This window comes from Nyctereutes procyonoides, unplaced genomic scaffold, assembly GCF_905146905.1.
Source record: "Nyctereutes procyonoides isolate TBG_1078 unplaced genomic scaffold, NYPRO_anot_genome, whole genome shotgun sequence".
Lineage (NCBI taxonomy): Eukaryota > Metazoa > Chordata > Mammalia > Carnivora > Canidae > Nyctereutes > Nyctereutes procyonoides.
The window spans coordinates 4,748,144-4,766,562 of NW_026575124.1; the positions used below are offsets into that span (position 1 = coordinate 4,748,144).

Consider the following 18,419-nt stretch of genomic DNA (forward strand, 5'->3'; position numbering starts at 1 on the left):
CCCACGGCGAGTGGACGTGGTCGGCGCCGAGGCCAAGACTCTTTATTTAAAAAGAAAACACACCTCGCGACAATGTCTTGCTGCTCGGGTTGGGCGGGGGCGAGGGTAGTGGGCGCCTGAGCGAGCAATCCTGGGACCGAAAGCCTTCCCTTGCCCAGTGAGAAGATCTCTGCTAAGACACCGTGTCTGCCAGGGGGGACTTCCTGGGCTCCCCACCCCTGCCCCACCTACCCCCCCGCTGCTGGGGGGCAGCTAAATGTGATCCTGCCTTGCTGTGAAATTTCTGTACCTTCGACCTGGTGTTAGGTGTGCAAAGTCCGTGTCCTACCTCCGTCTGCGCCCAGGCCCCGCCTGAGCCTAGTTGTTCTCCTTGTGAACGTGTAGAGCCCTCCTTTGAAATTTCTTAACTGGTGCATTGAGGTTTCCTAACCTATTTCCAAGCCGTGCCCCACTCCATGGATTTATAGCTATAGTCTATGCAGTTGTTACCTCCCTTCTTTTTTTTTTTTTTTTTAAGGAAAAAAAAAACGATTAGGGTGGAGGAGGCAGGAGGGAGGTGGGATTGGACGCCTCCCCCATGCTGGGGCCTGAATTTTTGTAAATAAATTTCACAAGCGTTTCTTTCTACCCAGAGGGGATGGGTTGGGGGTTGGGGGGGGGAGACTCGCCTGGAATGAGAGTCAAATCACCCATCTCTCTCCATGAGCGTGAGTGCGCGTGTACGTGTGCAATCCCCACCTTGCTCCTGTCCCAGAGGGATTGCTGTGAATTTTTTTTTTTTGGTGGCAAATAAAGATATTTCATTCTGTTCAATATTATGATTTTATTTGACCCTTTTATTAGCCCTTCTCCTCTTAAAATCCTCAGTGCTCCCAAGGCGGAGGAGGAGGATGGTGGGTAGGGCCCAGCTGGTGAGGGCAGGCTGTGAAGGTGAGGTAGGCCCAAGCTGGTGGGCCTGTACCCTCTCTGCTGGCAGGGGCAGGAGCCGTAGCTTCCTGCTGCTCTCCGGCCCAGGACATTCCAGGGCTACTCTTAAAGCTCCCCTTTCTCACGTGCAGCTTGTGCAGCGTCCAAACGCCCAGCAACGCTTTCCGTTTAAGTACACGTTTGTTGTGGAGTTAATTGTAACCATCATCGAATTTAAATTTATAGGAAGTTTCTTGGCTCCACCGCCCTCTCGCCAGATGTCTCCGTCTGTTGCAGTAAATGTGCAGGGTTGAGGGTAGGGCTTTCGGGTTTTTTTTCTCTATGAGAAGACTGTATTGGAATTTTTATATACACTTTTGAAGGAGGGAGGGGAGAGGAGAGGAGACCAGCCCCTTGCCTTTCCTCACCAAGGCTGGCCCCTGAGGGTGGGAAGGTGGGGCTGGGCCCCTTCCCCTCAAGCACAAATGGCCAGGCTCCTCCAGACACAACAAGATGCTAGATTGGGGCCACCCTGATGTTTATACGCTGGGTCTCCCAGAGTAGAACCCCCCAGAGATTTGTTTTGCAAGGGGTTGGCATGAGGTGGGGCACTGGATAAGGGGGTGACCCATGGGGACATTCACCGTACCTACCTATATTTGCGGCATGGTGCTTTTAGCTTTTTTTTTTTTTTCTGTATAAAGATAACCATAGTCCTTTCAAGCGATTTCAGCGAGGGCACTCTGGCAGTCTCTGTTCCAAATTCATTCGTTATTTAGGGGCAAAGATTTGGAACCAATTCTCTCATGCTTTCCCTCTCTTTGGAACTGTTCTTATGCAATTCAAAGAAAATGTTTTTGTCAATATGGTTCTGGGGACGGATGGACAAACACCCCATCATGGACAATCGCATCCGGGCTCCGTCGTTGTTTTTGATGACAGGGATCCGGGCAGCTTAGGCATCTGGAGCTGTAATTTATTTGTAGGTGGGAGTCTTGAGGCAATATCTGAAAGCTAGGGTGTATATGCAGCCCCACGGCTCCCTGAGGGGCCCCCCACAGGTATGGAGGCTGCTGTACCTAGTGCCCGGGAGGTGGATCTTCCATGCACGCTCTCCGTAGAGCAAACCTGACCACATGCACATTGAGGGCTCACGTCCTCTGTGGTGTGTAGCCACTGGCAGTGTTGCTGAGTGTCAGCAATGATGAGGCTGAGGGTGCTCTGCGTGTGCGTGTGCGTGTGCGTGTGCCTGTGCACGCGCAAGACCTGTCCCAGTCCGAGGCTATTTATCCCCGAGTCCTAGCAGGGAATGTTGGCACGCTGGCCGTGTTTCCTAGAAGACGGAGATAACTCTATAGAGCAAACCTGTCTATAGAGCAAAATATTAATGTCCAAATGGATTCTGATTTAGGAGAAAAATATTTAAAACCTACAGCTACCACTCGCCCTGTGATAGGGGGCTCAGAAAAGATCCGGGGACCAGAAGGAATTTCGGGAGGCCCGGGGCGTAGGGAGAGAACAACAAAGGCTCCTGTGACCCGGCCCGGAACCTGCCAGTCCTTGGCGACCCTCTAAAAAGAGAAAAAGGGGTCTCTGTCCCCCAAACAAACCCGTCTTCTGGCCCCTGGGATGTCCAGCCCCCCTCGGGCTCGGGGCTCTCGGGCTCAGCCTCCCGGGTAATCCCCTCCAGCCGAGGCGCTGCCCGGGAACAAAAGATCTCCGTCTAGACGCCGCCATAAAGCACCCCCCGCGCCTCTAAACCCAGTTTCATTTCGCCCTTAACGACCCAGTCTGGCCTGTGTTAGAAAATGCTTCCGCTCTAAATAGTAAACAAACCCACCGTGGATGGTCTTGGCTCCCCCAGCACACCCAGACCCCCACGCCATTACCCTCTTGCCCCGCATTTTCCCCTCTTCTCTTCCAGCTTTTCTCAGCTCCCTGCTCCCCAGCCCCCTCCACCCCCCCAGTAAATAAACCCGAGGCCGAGTTCAAAGTTTCTCGGAGCTAAGGAGGAATGTTGGTTGTAAAAATCCAAGTTTATAGCGCACGTGGGAGTTTACAAGGGTATTAAGTGGTGTGGGCTGAGAGAGAGCACTCCGGGCCCGGGCCCTCCCCCTCTCACCATGGGCTTTAGGGGTACAGGGAGAACCTTGGGGACTTGAAAGGAGAAATGGGTTGGGGCCAGCCTTGTGTCTGGGGTTTCTTTGTCCCTCCGACCCCGGCCGCCGAGGAATGGGGCTGCAGGGGCCCCTCGGAAGCCGGCTAGGCCGGCGCCGAGAGCAGGCCCGGGCCCGCGGTCCCAGAGGGAGGACGGCGCTGAGCGGCGGGCGAGCTGCAAAGTTACAGACCAGGTGTCTGACCGGGGAGCAGACCTGGGGAAGCCTAGAGCCCGGTCAGTCGGAGGGAGAAGGGCTCCGGGGCCGATTTCTCGAGTGGGCTGAAGGCAGAGGGGCATTTTCTCACCAGAGCCAAGAAGAACTTTGAACTTCAAGGAAGTCAAGGGCGCCACCCCTTCCCTCTCCCCGCCCCTCTCGGGAATCTGTTGGGCCATTCGTTTCTGGGCCACGATTCCCTCAAGGGGGCAGTCCCTGGGGTTTCCTGGTGCCCCGGGGCTGGATGACACTGTTTGCTGAACCCTCCCTGCTCAGAGCCCGCCAGAGCCCCGTGCACGCGACTACACTCTTTATTATTCATATAAACCTTTGGAAAAGGCAACGCCCGGGAAGTTTTTATAACTTTGTTTGGCATAAAAGTTTTACAAGATTCCTCCTCCCTTTTCAAAAAACCTCAAGTTTTGGTCTTGCCGTGGAATGAAGTCTCGGGATCTTTAGGAGGTTGCGGGGAGAGAGGTTCTGGGGCCCCAGTGGGGGGAGGAGGAGGTGTGTGAAGCTGCCTGTCTCCGCCCAAGGCGATACCAGGCTGGAGGCTGGAGTCAGTCTTTCCCTGAGGCCCACCTTGGACCGAGCTTTGGGGGGTTACCAGCTCAGGGGGGCTACAGGCCTGCCAGACAGTCCCGACTTCTCTGCTCTTGAGGCACACCCTTACAGACCCCCCAAAGTTGGGCAATGTCAGCAGGACCAGACCTTCCCCATCACTCCCTCTTGTTCTCCTGCAGGCATCGCTCTCTCTCTCTCTCTCTCTCTCTCTCTCTCTCTCTCCACACATGGCCCCAAACACTCCCTTAACCCACTACACAAAGTAGAGACCCATACCCTTGACTCAGACCGCCAGTTTGGGAGAGTCCACACACACAGCCTTGCGTCCCTATTCCTGGCCAAGTCCACAATGGAGTCGAAGAAAGACAATTCAAAATGCCAAGAAATTCCTGCCCAGAGGTTCCAGAGGTTGCAAGACCGAAGGAGGAGCGCCGGCGGGCTGCAGTCCGGGAGCTCAGAGAACAAAGGTGCCCGTGTGGGGCCGTGGCTTTGGGTTGCTTAGTCCACGGGTGACCCCTCGGATCCCGACGCCCACCTGGGCCTGACAGCCCGCTCCTTCATCTCGCTTGACTCCAGCCTTGGGGATGCCAGCTGGGCTCAGACTGAGGCCATTTCAACGTGCAGCTCTGGAGGTCAGGACAACCGTAAAGCACTTCTCCAAAGCCAGGCCTGGTGGACGAGGCTCCTTGGAGGCAATGGAACAGAAGGTACCTGAGCCCTGGGGCCGGCGCTCCAGGGAGCCATCAGAAGGAGCGGGAAGGTCCCGGCCCGCTCCTCCTTCCCTCTAATGGCGACTGCTGAGGCCTGGCCGCCGCACCCTGCGGCCCTACACTTCGCCTTGTGGGGAGCCGAGTTGTTAAGGCTGAAGGCAGGGGAAGGTCAACTCCAAGCCCGAGCAGTGAGGCTGGGGAGAGATGCCCCCCAGCCTGGTGCTTTCCCCTCCCCGAGCCCTGCAAGACAGGGAGGAACAAGAAAGCCTGGGGCTGGGGGGAGACTGAAAGTCAAGGCGGAAGGAAAGCTTTGAGGAGGAGAGAAAAGAGCAAAGAATAAATTGTGTAATAAGGAAAAAGAGAAGAAGGAAACGAAGGAAACCAATGAATGAAGAAAGAGGAAAGATCAAGGGGTAGAAAATGAAGGAAAAAATGAATTGCAGGAGAAAAGAGAAGAAAAAAAGAGAAAGAGAAAGAAACAAAGAGAAAGAAGGATGAAGAAAAAGAAAGGAAGGAAGGGAGAGAGAGAGAGAAAAGAGAAAGAAAAAGGAGAGAAAAAGGAGAGAAAAAAGGGGGAAAAGATGCAAAACGGACCTTCGAGAAGGAATTTAGCCGGTAAGGGAGGAGCGGGTTTCTCGGAGCAAGCCGGCCCAGCCACAGCCCTGACTCCCCACTGGAAACCCAATCCACTGGGGCCACTTGGGAGCAAATCCCTAAAGTGAGGGGCAAGGCTACCCCCCCCAAGACATCTTCCCATCTGTCTCCTTGTCTCAAAGCTTCTTTCCGAAGAAGTGTTTGCTGCTGTCTGGTTTCGATTCAGGACGCAAAGTTAAATAACTGGCCGGTCTCCGGCCGGCAGGGCAAGAATGCAGTTGTGCTGGCTCAGGTTCTCAGGCTTCAGGATGCGGGGATTGCGGGGGGGGGGGGGGGGCTCTTTTTTGTTAGGTAAAGGTGAATATTTGCGGCGGCGGGATGCACACAATTAAGCACAAGTTAGACAAGTGTACATAAACGGTAAATTCCACAGCATCCGTGTGCAAAAGTGTGCAGCGTCCAGATGCGAGAGGGACTCTGACGGCCCGGCTGCCAGGGTGGCTGCGCGACCCGGAGTAGACCAGAGGGCCCTCCCAGCGTCCTGGGTCTCCCAGGTCTCCCTGGTACCTGTTTGAAAATCTCTCTCTGGGGCTTCTGGGCATTAGCAGTTTGCCTGGTGCTGCCCTGCTCCCAACTCAGCCCTGGCGGAGCCCGCTGTTAGCAAAGGAGAAAAGCGAATTTCTCCCCCAAGTTTTGGGATGAGAATGATTTCCCTGGGCCCCCAAAACAAGAGGGAAAACACCTGCAATTTTCCCCACTGGTGTGATTTTGGTTTCCATTTCACTTGAAGAGATTTGAGTACACCAACTTGATTATTATTTTATTTTATTGTTTTACCCCAAGGGGAGAGACGTTCTTCCTTTGCTCACTTCACCCTTAGAAGGTCCCGGATGATGTCCTTCACCTTTTGGGGGAAACGCTCCTAATTTTCCTTGGAAAAATCGGGGTGTTTCCGCAGGCACTTTGAGGGCCAGAGCCAGGAAGACAGGCGGCGGTTCCTTTCTGTGCGATGAGCACTACATGTTTTCTTCTTCTGTTTTCACATGGGGACCCCTAGTGCCCCAGCCCTCGGCCTGCCCTCTGGAACCACGGATCTTCCTGGAACATGCAAGGAGCCAGCGAGGAGCATCCTCCTCCGCTCCCTGGCTCACGGAGCCACAGGCAGCAGGAGGCCCAGGCCCGGTCCCTGCTGCCCTTCCAGGTTCTGGATGCTGAGAAAAAGTGCACAGAGTGCCAGGGCTCTCGGGTGGGTGGGTGCGATTGGTCGAGGTGTAGGCACAGCCTGAGCTCCGCCGCTCTGGTCTGCCGCCCCTGGATTCTCACAGCCCCAAGTTGAGGCAAGAAGGGGGAGCCCCGGGGTCAGGCATGGGCGCAGGTCTCTCGGCGCTCCAAGAAAGTTGGGGAAACGGGTTAGCTGGGTGAGCCGAGCCACACAGACCTCTCTTGACCCCATCCAGCGCCCCCAGGGGACAGGCCTGAGGGTCTGGGCTCTGTGGGGCAGGACCGGTGGGTGCCTGGCCGTGGCAGCCCGAGTGCCTTTGAACGCCAGGCCCGGACAATAGGACGGAAGCGGCCTTTGCTCGTGGCCTCGGGAAAGACCGAGCCCAGGGGGGCAGGGCTGGGACCCACTTCCGACTGTACCTTCCTGGACCCGCTCAAACGCTTCCCTCGCCCCGTCCTCATCCTCTCCTCTTCCTTTTCCTCCCCCTCTCTGGCCCAGAATCCCAAAGTCTGCAAAACCCCAACAAGTGAGGCAAGTCTGCGTCGGCCCGCCCCGCTCGCTCGCTCGGGGTCTCGTTTAACAGCTCGGGGGTTGCGTTTATCCTGCGTAATTAGAGGCAAACATTTGTCCCACCGGGGGTCCCACTTAGGCTGATGAATTTGATTCCTTTTTTCATTAATGGGCCGTGTTTATCATACTTCTAATTATTTCAACTTTAAACACTATTCGTTCTTGTGAGGAGGTGAGAGCCGAGGCGGGAGGCTCCTTCTCCCCGGGGGGGGGGGGGGATGATTCCCACGGAGAACGGCAGGAATTCTGAAGCGGCCCCAACCCCCCCCAGGGCTGAGGCGAGGGGTGAGTTTGGGATGGGGGTCGGGCTGGTAGGGAGAGGCAGGTCCCGAGGCGAGCGACTCTGCTCCTCTCCAGTTGGCTCCCCAGGTCCGGTCTTGGGGCTTGCTGGTTTTGAGAGGTAATCTGGAGTTTGTCTTCTTCGCCCTCCGCCACCTCCCTCGCCCCCTCCCGGGCTGGGCTCGGATCCTTCCCCTGCGAGGCTCCTGGCAGCCTTCCACCACCCCAACCAGACCCCAGCCTGGCCCGGCAGGGGCTCCCGGAGCTCTGTCCCAGCCCCCAGCTCCTGACACGGAGAGAAAAGCCAGGAGAAGCTAGGGTTGGCCAAGCGGTACCTGGGTGTGGAGGAGAGGGCCCAGCAGACCCCCAAACAGGGGGCAAGAAGGGCAGGGGACTGCGACGCCAAACTCCACGGACAGGCACGCCAGGCGGCAAAATAAAGGAGATGTGAAGGGGGGGGAGGGAACCCCCCAAAGCCATATAATTCTCAATTGCTTTGGTCTTTAATTTCATCGCCCCATAAATGAGGAAATATCAGTTCCCATACTAAATTTTTATCCCCGGCTGATAAATATGACGGGGAATTTTCGTTGGGTCCTCGTAAAAGCGAACAGTTTCGATCAAACTGGTGGGGAAAGACTTATGCAGATAATACAAACAGAGTGGCCATAAAGTCTCCGCCGTTTCCCGCGGGGTGGGACAAATGGCTCCCTGGATTGACTGCCGCCCGGGCTGTCCCAGGGCTCTGTCTGGGGCCTAAACAGCCTAACCTTGCCCCGGCCCACCCCTGTGCCGAGCCCGCGGCGACCCCTGCAAATGAAAACACAAAACCATTTCTGAGCCCCCCTGGCCGGCCCTGCAAGCGAGTCCCACGGTACACGTTTTCTTGCAGGATTCCCGGGTCCGGGGACCCCGGTGCCTCCTCTCCTGCCCCCCGGGATGAGCGAGGCCGGCGGGTTTCCTGCCGAGGTCCTTTTCTAGCCGCCGCGGGCTTGGGCCTCCTCTAGGAGCGATCGGGCCTCCGCACTCCTCCACCCGCGCCAGGGCGCCCTGAGCCCAGGGCCTCTCCCCGCCAGGCTCCGGCCCTTTGGAAAATGGAAACCCCAGGCTTCGTCCCGGGGAAAATGCGGGGCGACCGGAAAGGCAAGTTATTTTCAAGATTCCGTTTCCTGAGGAAGGGGTGGAGAGCTTTAGTTCGCTTTGGGAGAAAGGCGATGGAGGAGCGGAGAGAACTGTCTAAAACATACCTGCCCCCTTATTTCTCGTTTTCCTTTATTAAAAAAAAAAAAAAGAAGAAGAAGAAGAAGAAATGAAACCCACAAAAACGGGCTGGTTCCTCTTCTCCGCTCAAAAATGCAAACGCTACCAGCAGCAGCCGCAGCTCATTCGCCCTGGAAGGGACACTTCTCTGGGTCGGATGTTGTCGCGTGTGCGGTCCTGGTTTCCCCGTGTGCTACGTGACTCCCACAAAACCAGCGCAGGGCCTGCAGGTTCCCTCTTCCTCTCTGGGAATATTCCCTGTGTTAGTGGGGGCAAGGTCAACTGGAAAGCGGGAGCCGCCAAGGCCTGGAGCGAAACAGCCCGGCCCGAACCGACTCCAAGGCCAAAGGCTCTGCAGCCCCAGAGGCGGTGACCCAGGAGCCGCCCAGCCCGGCGGCGGGTCCTGCAGCCCGTGGCTCCCTCCACGCTGCGGACCCCTAGATGCCCCCGGGAACCCCCTTTACCCTCCTCCAGCAGCCTTGAAGCGATGGTGACCCCCTCCCAGGCCCACCCCAGGCCCACCCCAGGCCCTGGAGATGCAGCCTGCAGCTCGGGCAGCTCCCACGAAGGGAGGTTCCCCCAAACTGAGCTCCCAGGCCCAGCCCGGCGAACCGGGGCGCGCCAGAGCAGAAAGTTTAGTTCTGCTGGGGAATTCCTGAACTTTTCCTGCCTTCCTCTGCCCACTGGAGCCCTCCCCGCCGCACCCCAGGCCTCGCCGCACGCCCGTCCCCAGGGAAGGAGCGGGGAGGCCTTGGCCGAGGAGAGGGAAAGAGGAGGCAGGGAGAAGGGAAGAAGTACCTGAGTCGTGTCTTGACCTTTTAATTTGAATTTGACTGTTTTGAGCACCGACTGGCCTTGCCCGCTCCCTCTGTCCTGCCTTTCCCCCCTGTCCGCCCGCCCCACCGTCCCCAGGCCTTGCAGGCTGGTTCCCGGGTAAACAAACCCGGCTCTCCCCAGCACCCCCGCCCCGCCCGCCGCCCCGCCGCCCCCGCCGCCCCCGCCGCCCCCGCCGCCCCGGGGGCGCTTCCTTTGTTCGCGGGAAGGGCTCGGGCGCCCCTACCCCGCGGCCGCTGCTAGGTGGCGCTGTTGCTCCACGCTGCGCGCTCCGCCCGCCGACAACTTGACCCCGCTGACGTCACGGCCGTCTGAATCATCAAGGCCATTTTCAAATCCCATTGGTCTAGCCGTCACGTGGCGAGGCCCGAATGCGCGGATAATTATGGGGCTGAGGTTTCCACCCCCCTCCCCCCGCTCCCCTCCCGCCCCTCCGGCCGCCCTCCAGCCGCCCCCCCTCCCCGGATGGGGGAAGAAAAAAAAAAAAAAAAAAAAAGATGTCAGCTCCTCCGCTGTAGTATCGCCCCTTAAAAACCCGTCTCTCCGAAAATGACATGCCCGCGCAATGTGACTCCCAACTCGTTCGCGGAGCCCGCGGCCGCGCCGGGAGCAGAGCGCTGCGGCCGGGGCGCAGGCATGTATATGCAGCCCGGGAGTGACTTCAACTGCGGGGTGATGCGGGGCTGCGGGCTCGCGCCCTCGCTCTCCAAGAGGGACGAGGGCGGCAGCCCCAGCCTCGCCCTCAACACCTACCCGTCCTACCTCTCGCAGCTGGACGCCTGGGGCGACCCCAAAGCCGCCTACCGCCTGGAGCAACCTGTTGGCAGGCCGCTGTCCTCCTGCTCCTACCCACCTAGTGTCAAGGAGGAGAATGTCTGCTGCATGTACGGCGCAGAGAAGCGGGCGAAGAGTGGCCCCGAGGCAGCCCTCTACTCCCACCCCCTGCAGGAGTCCTGCCTCGGGGAGCACGAGGTGCCCGTGCCCAGCTACTACCGCGCCAGCCCCAGCTACTCCGCGCTGGACAAGCCGCCCCCCTGCGCCGCGGCCGACGACTTCGAGGCCCCCTTCGAGCCGCGGGCCAGCCTGCACCCGCGCGCCGAGCACCTGGAGTCGCCCCAGCTCGGGGGCAAAGTGAGCCTCCCCGAGACCCCCAAGTCCGACAGCCAGACCCCGAGCCCCGGTGAGATCAAGACGGAGCAGAGCCTGGCGGGCCCCAGGGGCAGCCCCCTGGAGGGCGACAAGGAGCGCGCGCGCGCGCGGGCGGCGGACTCCAGCCCGGACACCTCGGACAACGAAGCGAGAGGTAAGGCTGCGCGGGCCGAGGCCCCGGCCGGGTCCCCCAGGCCCGGGCGGGGGCGGGGCGGGGCGGGGCGGGGCGCGCGGAGGCCGGACGGGCCCGGGGTGGATGCGGCCCGGGGTGCGGGGGGCGCCGAGCCCGGGACGCTGCGCCCGCTGCGGCCGCCTGGGCTGCGCTCGCTGGGCGCGGGGCCGCGGGGGCTGCCGAGCCCCGGGCGGGTCGGAGGCTTCTGCAAAAAGCTTAAAATGGCGATGCCGGGCCAGGGACGGGGCGCGGCGGGGCGGAGCGGAGCGAGGATGCCGCCCGGCCGCGCGCTCCCAGGTGGACGTGGCTTCCCTCGCAGCGCGGCTCGCTGCCCGCCTGGGGCTCCGGTGCGTGCGCGGGCTTGGCCCCCGCGCTGCGGGCTCGGCCGGGGCAGGGCCGGAAGGAGGTGGAGGTGGAGGTGGAGGTGGAGGTGGAGGTGGAGGTGGAGGTGGAGGTGGAGGTGGAGGTGGAGGAGGTGGAGGTGGAGGTGGAGGAGGTGGAGGGCTGCGGCCCGGCCCTCCCGCCCCAGGCGCGGCTTGGGGATGCCGCTGGCCCCGGGCGTCTGGCGTGGTGCAAGTTTCTGGTGTCCCCCTGCTAAAGGTTGTCTTTTTTCCTTCCTCCTTTTTCCTTTTCTGTTTCTAGTTAAATCAAAAAAATGTGTTTTCCCCCCATTGTCTCTCCGAAGGCAGCCCACAGACGAGTGGTTGGGCGATTTCTGTGTGCGTGGCAAGCGGTTTTCTCGCGAAAGGGAGCGTTGGCGCTAGTCGGATTTATTTCACGGTGGTTTGGGTTGGAGGGGGAAAGCCTAGCCAAGAGTTCAAGCTCAGGGTTCGAGATGCATCTCTGCTGCAGGAACTGGGGGCCTCCAGGACGGGTCTCTGACACCTGGAGAAAGAATGTGGCGGACGCGGGAGCAGTGGAAGGGGCCTGAGGGGACCGGCTTTCCCCCCCGAAAAGTTGGAGCGGAAAGCACCAGCAAAAGGCCCGGCTGGGAGGAGAGGAGTAAACGTGTGTGTCCCCCTGCCCCCCCCCCCGTGGCACTGGCTGCGGGAGGCTGCGTAGATGTGGGGCTCACTGGTTGTAGAGGCAGATGAGATCCTGAGAGCTGAGCAGACTGGGGGCGGCCTGGATCCTCAGAGTCTTGTGGAGCTTTGTATATGGATGCGGCGCACACGCATGCCTGGCGGCGACCTGTGTCACACTCACACACACACGCCTCTCGCATGCTTCGCGCACACTCACGCATGCCCGCTCACACACACGCGCGCGCACTGTTTTGGCGGGCAAGGACAGCGCCTTGCCCTCTTGGGTCTCCTCTGCAAAGGTGGCCTTGGCAAACCAGCCCACAGAGACCCCAGCCAGAGGAGCCCGGGGGTGTGTTCATGAGGCTCCAGGAGAGAGTGAGGTACTCACACCCACCAAGGCTTCCCTCTGGCACATGTGCGGCAGGCAGGAGGGCTTAATTTTGTGCCCTCTCCCCAGACCCTGAGCTTTGTTGGGATACAATCTTAGGGTAGGAAAAGCTGGATCCCGGCCCCACCAAAAGCAAAGTCAAGGTTAACAAGCCCACCTCCTAGCTCCAACTGCCCCCGTTCCTGTAGGCTCCCCTTTCTCCCCTCCCTCCCCACTACCATCTAAGCCCTTCCACCCCAACTAATCCCTCTCAGTCGGCCTGTGCCCTTCAAGCCTCCACATCCCCCCTTTCTGCCCCCCCCCATTCGGTGTCTCAACCGGGCCAGAGGCAAGAGGGCTTTTGGCCAGACTTCCCCATTTGTAATTTCTTCCTTCCCCCGAAACCCAATAATCCCAATAAGAAAATAAATAAGACAGGGTTAGATGTGGAGAGCCCTGAAACAATCTGGCAAGAGGCTGCAGGTGCAGAGGCAGGAGCAGAAGTAAGAACCTTCAGATCTCTTGAACTACAGCCCCAAGTTTGCATTTTTTTTTTCTGGTGCCTCTCGGTTCCCCAAGGGCCCCTACCTCATTCCCCATCAAGATAAGATCCAGGAATTGGGCAGTTCCATTTGGCAAAGGGGGGAAGATAGAGCACAGAGCTATCAGCAGCCCCCTTAGCTGGGTGCCCTTCTTGGGTCTCTGGACTCTGGGTTTTTTTGTTTTTTGTTTTTTTTTTTTTTTTTTGCTAGAAAAGATGGCCAAGGTCTCTTCTGCTGCTTGAGGAGCAAAGCTGGTCCATTGCACCAAGACTGTGCACCAGGGAGAGAAGCTGTCACTAAGATAATGGGGGATACACACTATATCTGTGGCATCTCCTTGTATGAATAGACACATGTGCACATCTGTGTGTGTGTGTGTGTGTACATTTGTGTAGGAGTGCGTACCTCTACAGGAATGTACGTGTACATACAGGCATACATAGCTATCTAGGCTAGATGGAGATTTCCAGGAGGCTGCATTTCCTCAGGGTATCTCTCTCCCTTGACCTTAGGTCCTATGGCTAGGGCAGTTGTCTGAGGACCCTTCAGCATGCCCCAGAGCTGTTGCCCCTGACCTCTGCTGCCTGCACAAGCAACCCTGCTTCAGCTACTCACACCTGGGGGAAATGGCCAGGAGAGGAAGAGCTGGCAACGGGAGATTGAAAGGGGCAGAGTTGCTCTGTGGCACTTCAGGTGGGAACAAGGGCTGGGGGTCTGGAACAGGGACAGCTGCAATGGCCTCTGGCCATGGGGACTAAGGCGAAGTCCCTCCGTCCCTCCGCTGCTGAGTTGAGAGGGGTCAAAGCTCTCTGGGAATTGCTCTAGGCAGCGGGGTGGACTCCGCAACCCCCGTCTGGGGCCTGGGAAGTGCTCTTCCTTCTAGTTGGATTTTTCCAGAACTGGATTGGAACAGAGAGGAGGGAGGGCCTGGTGAGGTGGAGAGCGCCCGCCAGGGTCAGTAAGCTGAGGGAGAGCGGGAGTACTCAGAATCTGCTAGGTCAAGGTGGATTTGGGTCATTTAATTCATAAATGCTTCGGAGGCAGGAACTTTCTGTCTTCCCCCGTGGAAGCCTAGGCCACCCAAAGAAATCCTAAGAGCCCTGAGCCCCCGAGGACCCAGCAGCCAGGCCTGTGGGGCGAGAGCAGCTCCCCGTGCTCCCCCAGCCGCACCCCCAGCAGGCTGCCAGAGGCTGCAGCGGGCTTCGAGGCTTTGCCTCTTCCAGGGATACTTATGTAAATAATGTTATTTTTAACAGAGGAGATAAAGGCAGAAAACACCACAGGAAATTGGCTGACAGCAAAGAGCGGAAGGAAGAAGAGGTGCCCCTATACTAAACACCAGACGCTGGAATTGGAGAAAGAATTTCTGTTCAATATGTATTTGACGCGAGAGCGCCGCCTGGAGATTAGCAAGACCATTAACCTTACAGACAGACAAGTCAAAATCTGGTTTCAAAATCGCAGAATGAAACTCAAGAAAATGAACCGAGAGAATCGGATCCGGGAACTGACCTCCAATTTTAATTTCACCTGAGCGCGCGGCCTCCCCTCCCCCGCCCCCGCCCCCGCTCCTTCCTTTCCCCGCCCCTCCTCCCTTTGTGCCTGGTGGTATATTTTTTTTTTCCTCCCCGAGTATAAATGCAACGCGCCTGCAAAAAAAGGCAAAGACCTCAGACTCTCCTTCCAAGGGACCTATGGTTCGTGCCGCGAAGATGCATCCACCTAAAGCATGAGAAATGGGGTGCCGGGGCGTGGGGTGTGGTGTGCCCGCATAGATGAGGGTGGGAGTGTGGCTGGTGTGTGTGTCAACCCCTCACTCACCCACGCACTCACGCACACCATCCTGTCCTCCATGCAAAGTTAAGGTCGAATCCACCCGGTCAAGGGGGAAAAAGAGGGAAAAAAAAAAAAAAGAAATCAACCAGAGAAGGTCTGTAATCTCGCAGAGCACAGTCAGGATCGCTCCTTCCTTGCTGCATTTCCTCCTTAGCATAATAGACGTTTTGGAAAGTTCGGCTAGTGTTTATGTGTTTGTCGTAGCGCCCAGCGCCTCCACCAAACCCTCTCCGTGTCTTTACCTCCCAGTCGCTCTGAGAATCTGCTTGAAGTCTCGTATTTGTACTGCTTTCTGCTTTTCTCCCATCCTCCCAGCACCCCCCACATCCCCCCCGCCACTGACACCTCAGAAATTCCATCCAGAGGAATACAAAAAAAAATTTTTTAAATTAAAGCTAGAACATAGTGAAGCAAAGACAGACTGCCCCCCCCCCCGCCAAATATCACCCTGTCCCTGTCTGGGAGTTGTGTTATTTAAAGATATTCTGTATGTTGTATCTTTTGCATGTAGCTTCCTTAATGGAGAAGAAAATCCTAATAAATTTCCAGAATCGTAATCCTCAAATGGGTGGTTTTTTGTTTTCAAGTGTTTTTTAGCAACACCCCCCACCCCAAAAGAGGCTGAGTGTGTGGATGTGTGTGTTTTGTGTTTGACTCATCTCCTAGAGCCTTTCTAGAATGTCTCTTGGCGGGTTTAATGTAAGTGAGAGACCATAACGTTGATTTAAATATTATCCAGGTGACCACAATAAGTCAAGGTCATAAAACAGTAATGTCAGGACGGTCTTGGTGCGCGCGAGAGGTGGATTTTATGATCTGCAAATATAATGTGGTGCTGCAGTAAAAGATGCATTTAAAGGTGACTGGAGGAGGGAAGAGGCAGAGAGCAAACTGCAATCTTGAGGAGCAGACGGATCTGATTGCCTGGGGTGCTGGGCCAGGCGCACCCCACCGCTGCCGGGGGAACCCCAAGAGCCCCCCACCTATCCAAAGAGAGGAATAAACTTAACCGCCGGAGGGGGACGAGGAGCCCAGCCACCCCCCCCCCTCGACAGCAGCAGCAGAAGCACGGGCAGAGGCAGGAGGAGGAGGCGACGACAAGGTAAGAGAAGCGGTTTCTTGTTCTTCTCTTGGCGCTGGAGTGGGGACTGGCGGCGTCCCCAGGTGCCCGGCGTGCAGCGGGCACGACGGGGACGAAGGTGTTGCGGGCATCCGGGCTTGCCGAGAGCCCAGGCTTGCCTCGTGGCCGCTCGAAGCGGAGGGCAGTGGCCGGGAGCTCCCGCTCCTCCCCTCCCCGACCCGCGGCCGTGGGCTTCGGCGGTTAAAGGGGTAAATTGGTGGTTTTTGGCTTCTTTCTCTCCGCGGGCACTTAGGGTCGCCTCGAGGTCGACACATGGATGTAGATGTGGCTCAGTCTGGTCGTCTGCTGGGGGAAGCAGAGGGAGGGTAGGCTCGGGGAGGGCTGGAGCTGGGGGCTTAGGTTTCCTGCTCTGTGCTGGTTTGGATGCGAGCCTTGTTCAGGCTCTCGGTCCCCACGCTCCCTGGCCGTGGGGCTTTGCCAGGCAAGTGGCCTGATTGGAAGAGGCTCTGGAGCTCGGGCGCCGTGGGTCGGCCACCCATAGAGGCAGGGAAGCCGAGCAGAGCTGCGAGAGGGAGAGGCTCAGAGGGGACCCAGGAGGAGGGCACGGGAGAGCCGGCTGGGCGAGCCGGGGGACCCAGCTCAAGAGTGGAAGGGCGCTCCGGCTTCCCCCAGGGCCAGGGCCGGAGGCAGGGGAATAGCTCCGCTGCGGGGCTGGGGGGCGGGGCGGGGGTTTGGCGGCTGGAGGTCCCATTTCAGCAGAGTTTCCCTGAGCAATGTGCTCAGACCAGAGGCTGAGGAGGCAGTCAGAGCCCCCTACCCACCCAGCCACCCAAAGTCTACTCTGGTCCTCAGGGAGGTTGTGGGGGCGGAAAGGGGGACGGGGCTGAATTTCTTCCTTCCCCAACCCCCTTCCCTTCTCCTCCCGATAGATGCAAAGCCGAATCTCCCGCCCTGCTCGCTCAGCTGATCTGTGGCTTAGGTAGTTTCATGTTGTTGGGATTGAGTTTTGAACTCGGCAACAAGAAACTGCCTGAGTTACATCAGTCGGTTTTCGTCGAGGGCCCCAACCCACCTACCCCGCTCCCTCCCTCCCCAGGGGCACTGCCCCTTGGCCGGCCTCCTCCCAGATAGGGCAAAATGGGTACAGACTGAGGAGGGCAAGCTGTGCGTGGGGCCGCAGGACAAGTCTGGGGAGCCCCGCTTTATATTGTCCACTCCTCAGCCTGTCCCAGTCCCCGTGACTGAGGGAGAGGAGTTGTTCCCGCAGCTATTGTTTCCTGGACCCAGCTGATGGAGACAGACAAAGAAAGTCTAGCCAATTCCAAGGAAATTGAGGAATTGGAGTAAGAGGTGGCCTGGTGGGCCCGCTCAGTTGGGCAGCAGGGTGGGGCAGGATCAGTAAGAGAGAGAAGAGCTCGGGGAGAGAAGCGAGTCTCTGAAGGGGCCAGCTTTTCTCACCTGCCACCTCCAAAGACAAAAATCTGCCCCCAGTCGGCTGGGGCTGGAGCGGTCCCTTAGAAAAGTGGGGTGCCTGGGGGGCTCCCGAGAGTCAGGGAACTCTGAGTGCCAGCTCAGCCACCTCCCCTTCCCTTTCTACAGCTCCATCCCCGCGAGAAGGGCAGATTTAGGGTGTTAGTAGGTTAGAGGAGAGCCATCAAGTCCAAGTAGACCCCCCCACACACCCTACTGGGAAGCGTCAGGGCAGGAACCTGGCTCCAGCCTCTGTCTAGCTGTCTGTGGCCCGTAGGCCTGGGTCTGTGGTGTCTGTGGCTGTCAGGCAGCTGCTGGTGCTCGCGCTGTGTGGAAGTGTCTGGGTGAACGGAGGCTGCCAGCGCCCACCATTACCATATTGTTGGGAAGGCTGGTGGCTGTGCCAGGGGGAGGAGGGGAGCGTAATGGAGCAAAGGAGGATCTGAGCGATGTGAAACTTTGCAAAGCGTCTTCGCCTCCTTTCCCCACCTGGTTCCTCAGTTCTGGCCCTGGTTGCTCGAGAGAAGGCTCTCAAAAGAGGCTTCTCTCCCTGCGGAGAAAAATGGGAGGGGGGCCGGGGAGAATGGGGAGATACACCCCTGTTCGCGGGGAGACTGGGAAAGAGAAAGCCAAAAGGAGAAGGACTGGCTCATGGTTCTCTTACTTTGGAATTATTATGAATATGAAAGCGTTATAAACTTTGAGATGGGAACAAAATTACGTCCCTGTACCAAAATAGATACACGGAGTTCTATGGCTGGGGGGGGGTATAGCTAACCTTGGAGACGAGTGGGGGTCTCTGTTTCTATATCTCTGTCTCCTCCAGACTCTCTCAAATCCCCAGTATATTCTTACGTGCGTTCTTCGTGTATTTTTCTCTCTCTCGTACAAAGAGATTTCCTTTGACCCCAAGGAGGCTAGCAGAGAAAATGGGAATAGAGACTTTGTTCTCCCTAGCTGAATTTGTTAGTCTGTCTATCTGTCTAACCGCCCCCTCCCCAGCCTTTCGTGGGGGAAAATAATCCCTTCCCTTGAAGGGAAGTGCTCCAACCTCTCCATGGCTCCCGGGGAAATAGGGAGGTTTTCAGAGAGGGAGGCCAGCTGGTGCGAAGCAGGCAGGGGCTCTCCTGGTTTGGGAGCCCCTCGCCGCCGTCTCTGAGTTCTCAAGCTGTCAGAAGCACAGGGCCAGTGGAAGTGAAGGGAGTCCCAGGCAGGGGCGGGGTGCTCAGGAGTGCCTGGCTGGAGAGAGTTGTCCCTGATGGGCCGAAATTCACCAATGAACGACTTTTGCGCTCTGGGTCTCTCTCTGCCCCCATTTCCGTTTTAAAGTCGGTGGGCTTAGGGGAGGGTGGCCACAGAGCCACGAGTCTGGGGTGTCCCCCTCCCCAGATCCCGGGGAATGGGGTGAGTTCTCATCGGGCCAAGGTGAGGGCCATTCTGGTGGCCAGAGTCCACCCTGGGGCCCT

At 58.1% G+C, this 18,419-nt stretch overlaps 1 protein-coding gene across 1 annotated transcript; it reads left to right on the top strand.

Annotated features, from left to right (window-relative positions):
- Positions 1-9,824: 9,824 nt before the first annotated feature.
- Positions 9,825-14,953, top strand: HOXC10 (homeobox C10). Its single transcript, XM_055336889.1, has 2 exons — positions 9,825-10,614; positions 13,823-14,953. The coding sequence occupies exons 1-2, from the start codon at positions 9,861-9,863 to the stop codon at positions 14,098-14,100; spliced, it is 1,032 nt and encodes a 343-aa protein (XP_055192864.1). The 5' UTR covers positions 9,825-9,860; the 3' UTR covers positions 14,101-14,953.
- The last annotated feature ends 3,466 nt before the right edge of the window (positions 14,954-18,419 follow it).

Bases quoted from the DNA above. Each gene is read 5' to 3' on its own strand.
- HOXC10 (XM_055336889.1), top strand. From the start codon at position 9,861: ATGACATGCCCGCGCAATGTGACTCCCAACTCGTTCGCGGAGCCCGCG. The intron at 10,615-13,822 runs GTAAGGCTGCGC...TATTTTTAACAG, and splicing joins CTCGGACAACGAAGCGAGAG to AGGAGATAAAGGCAGAAAAC.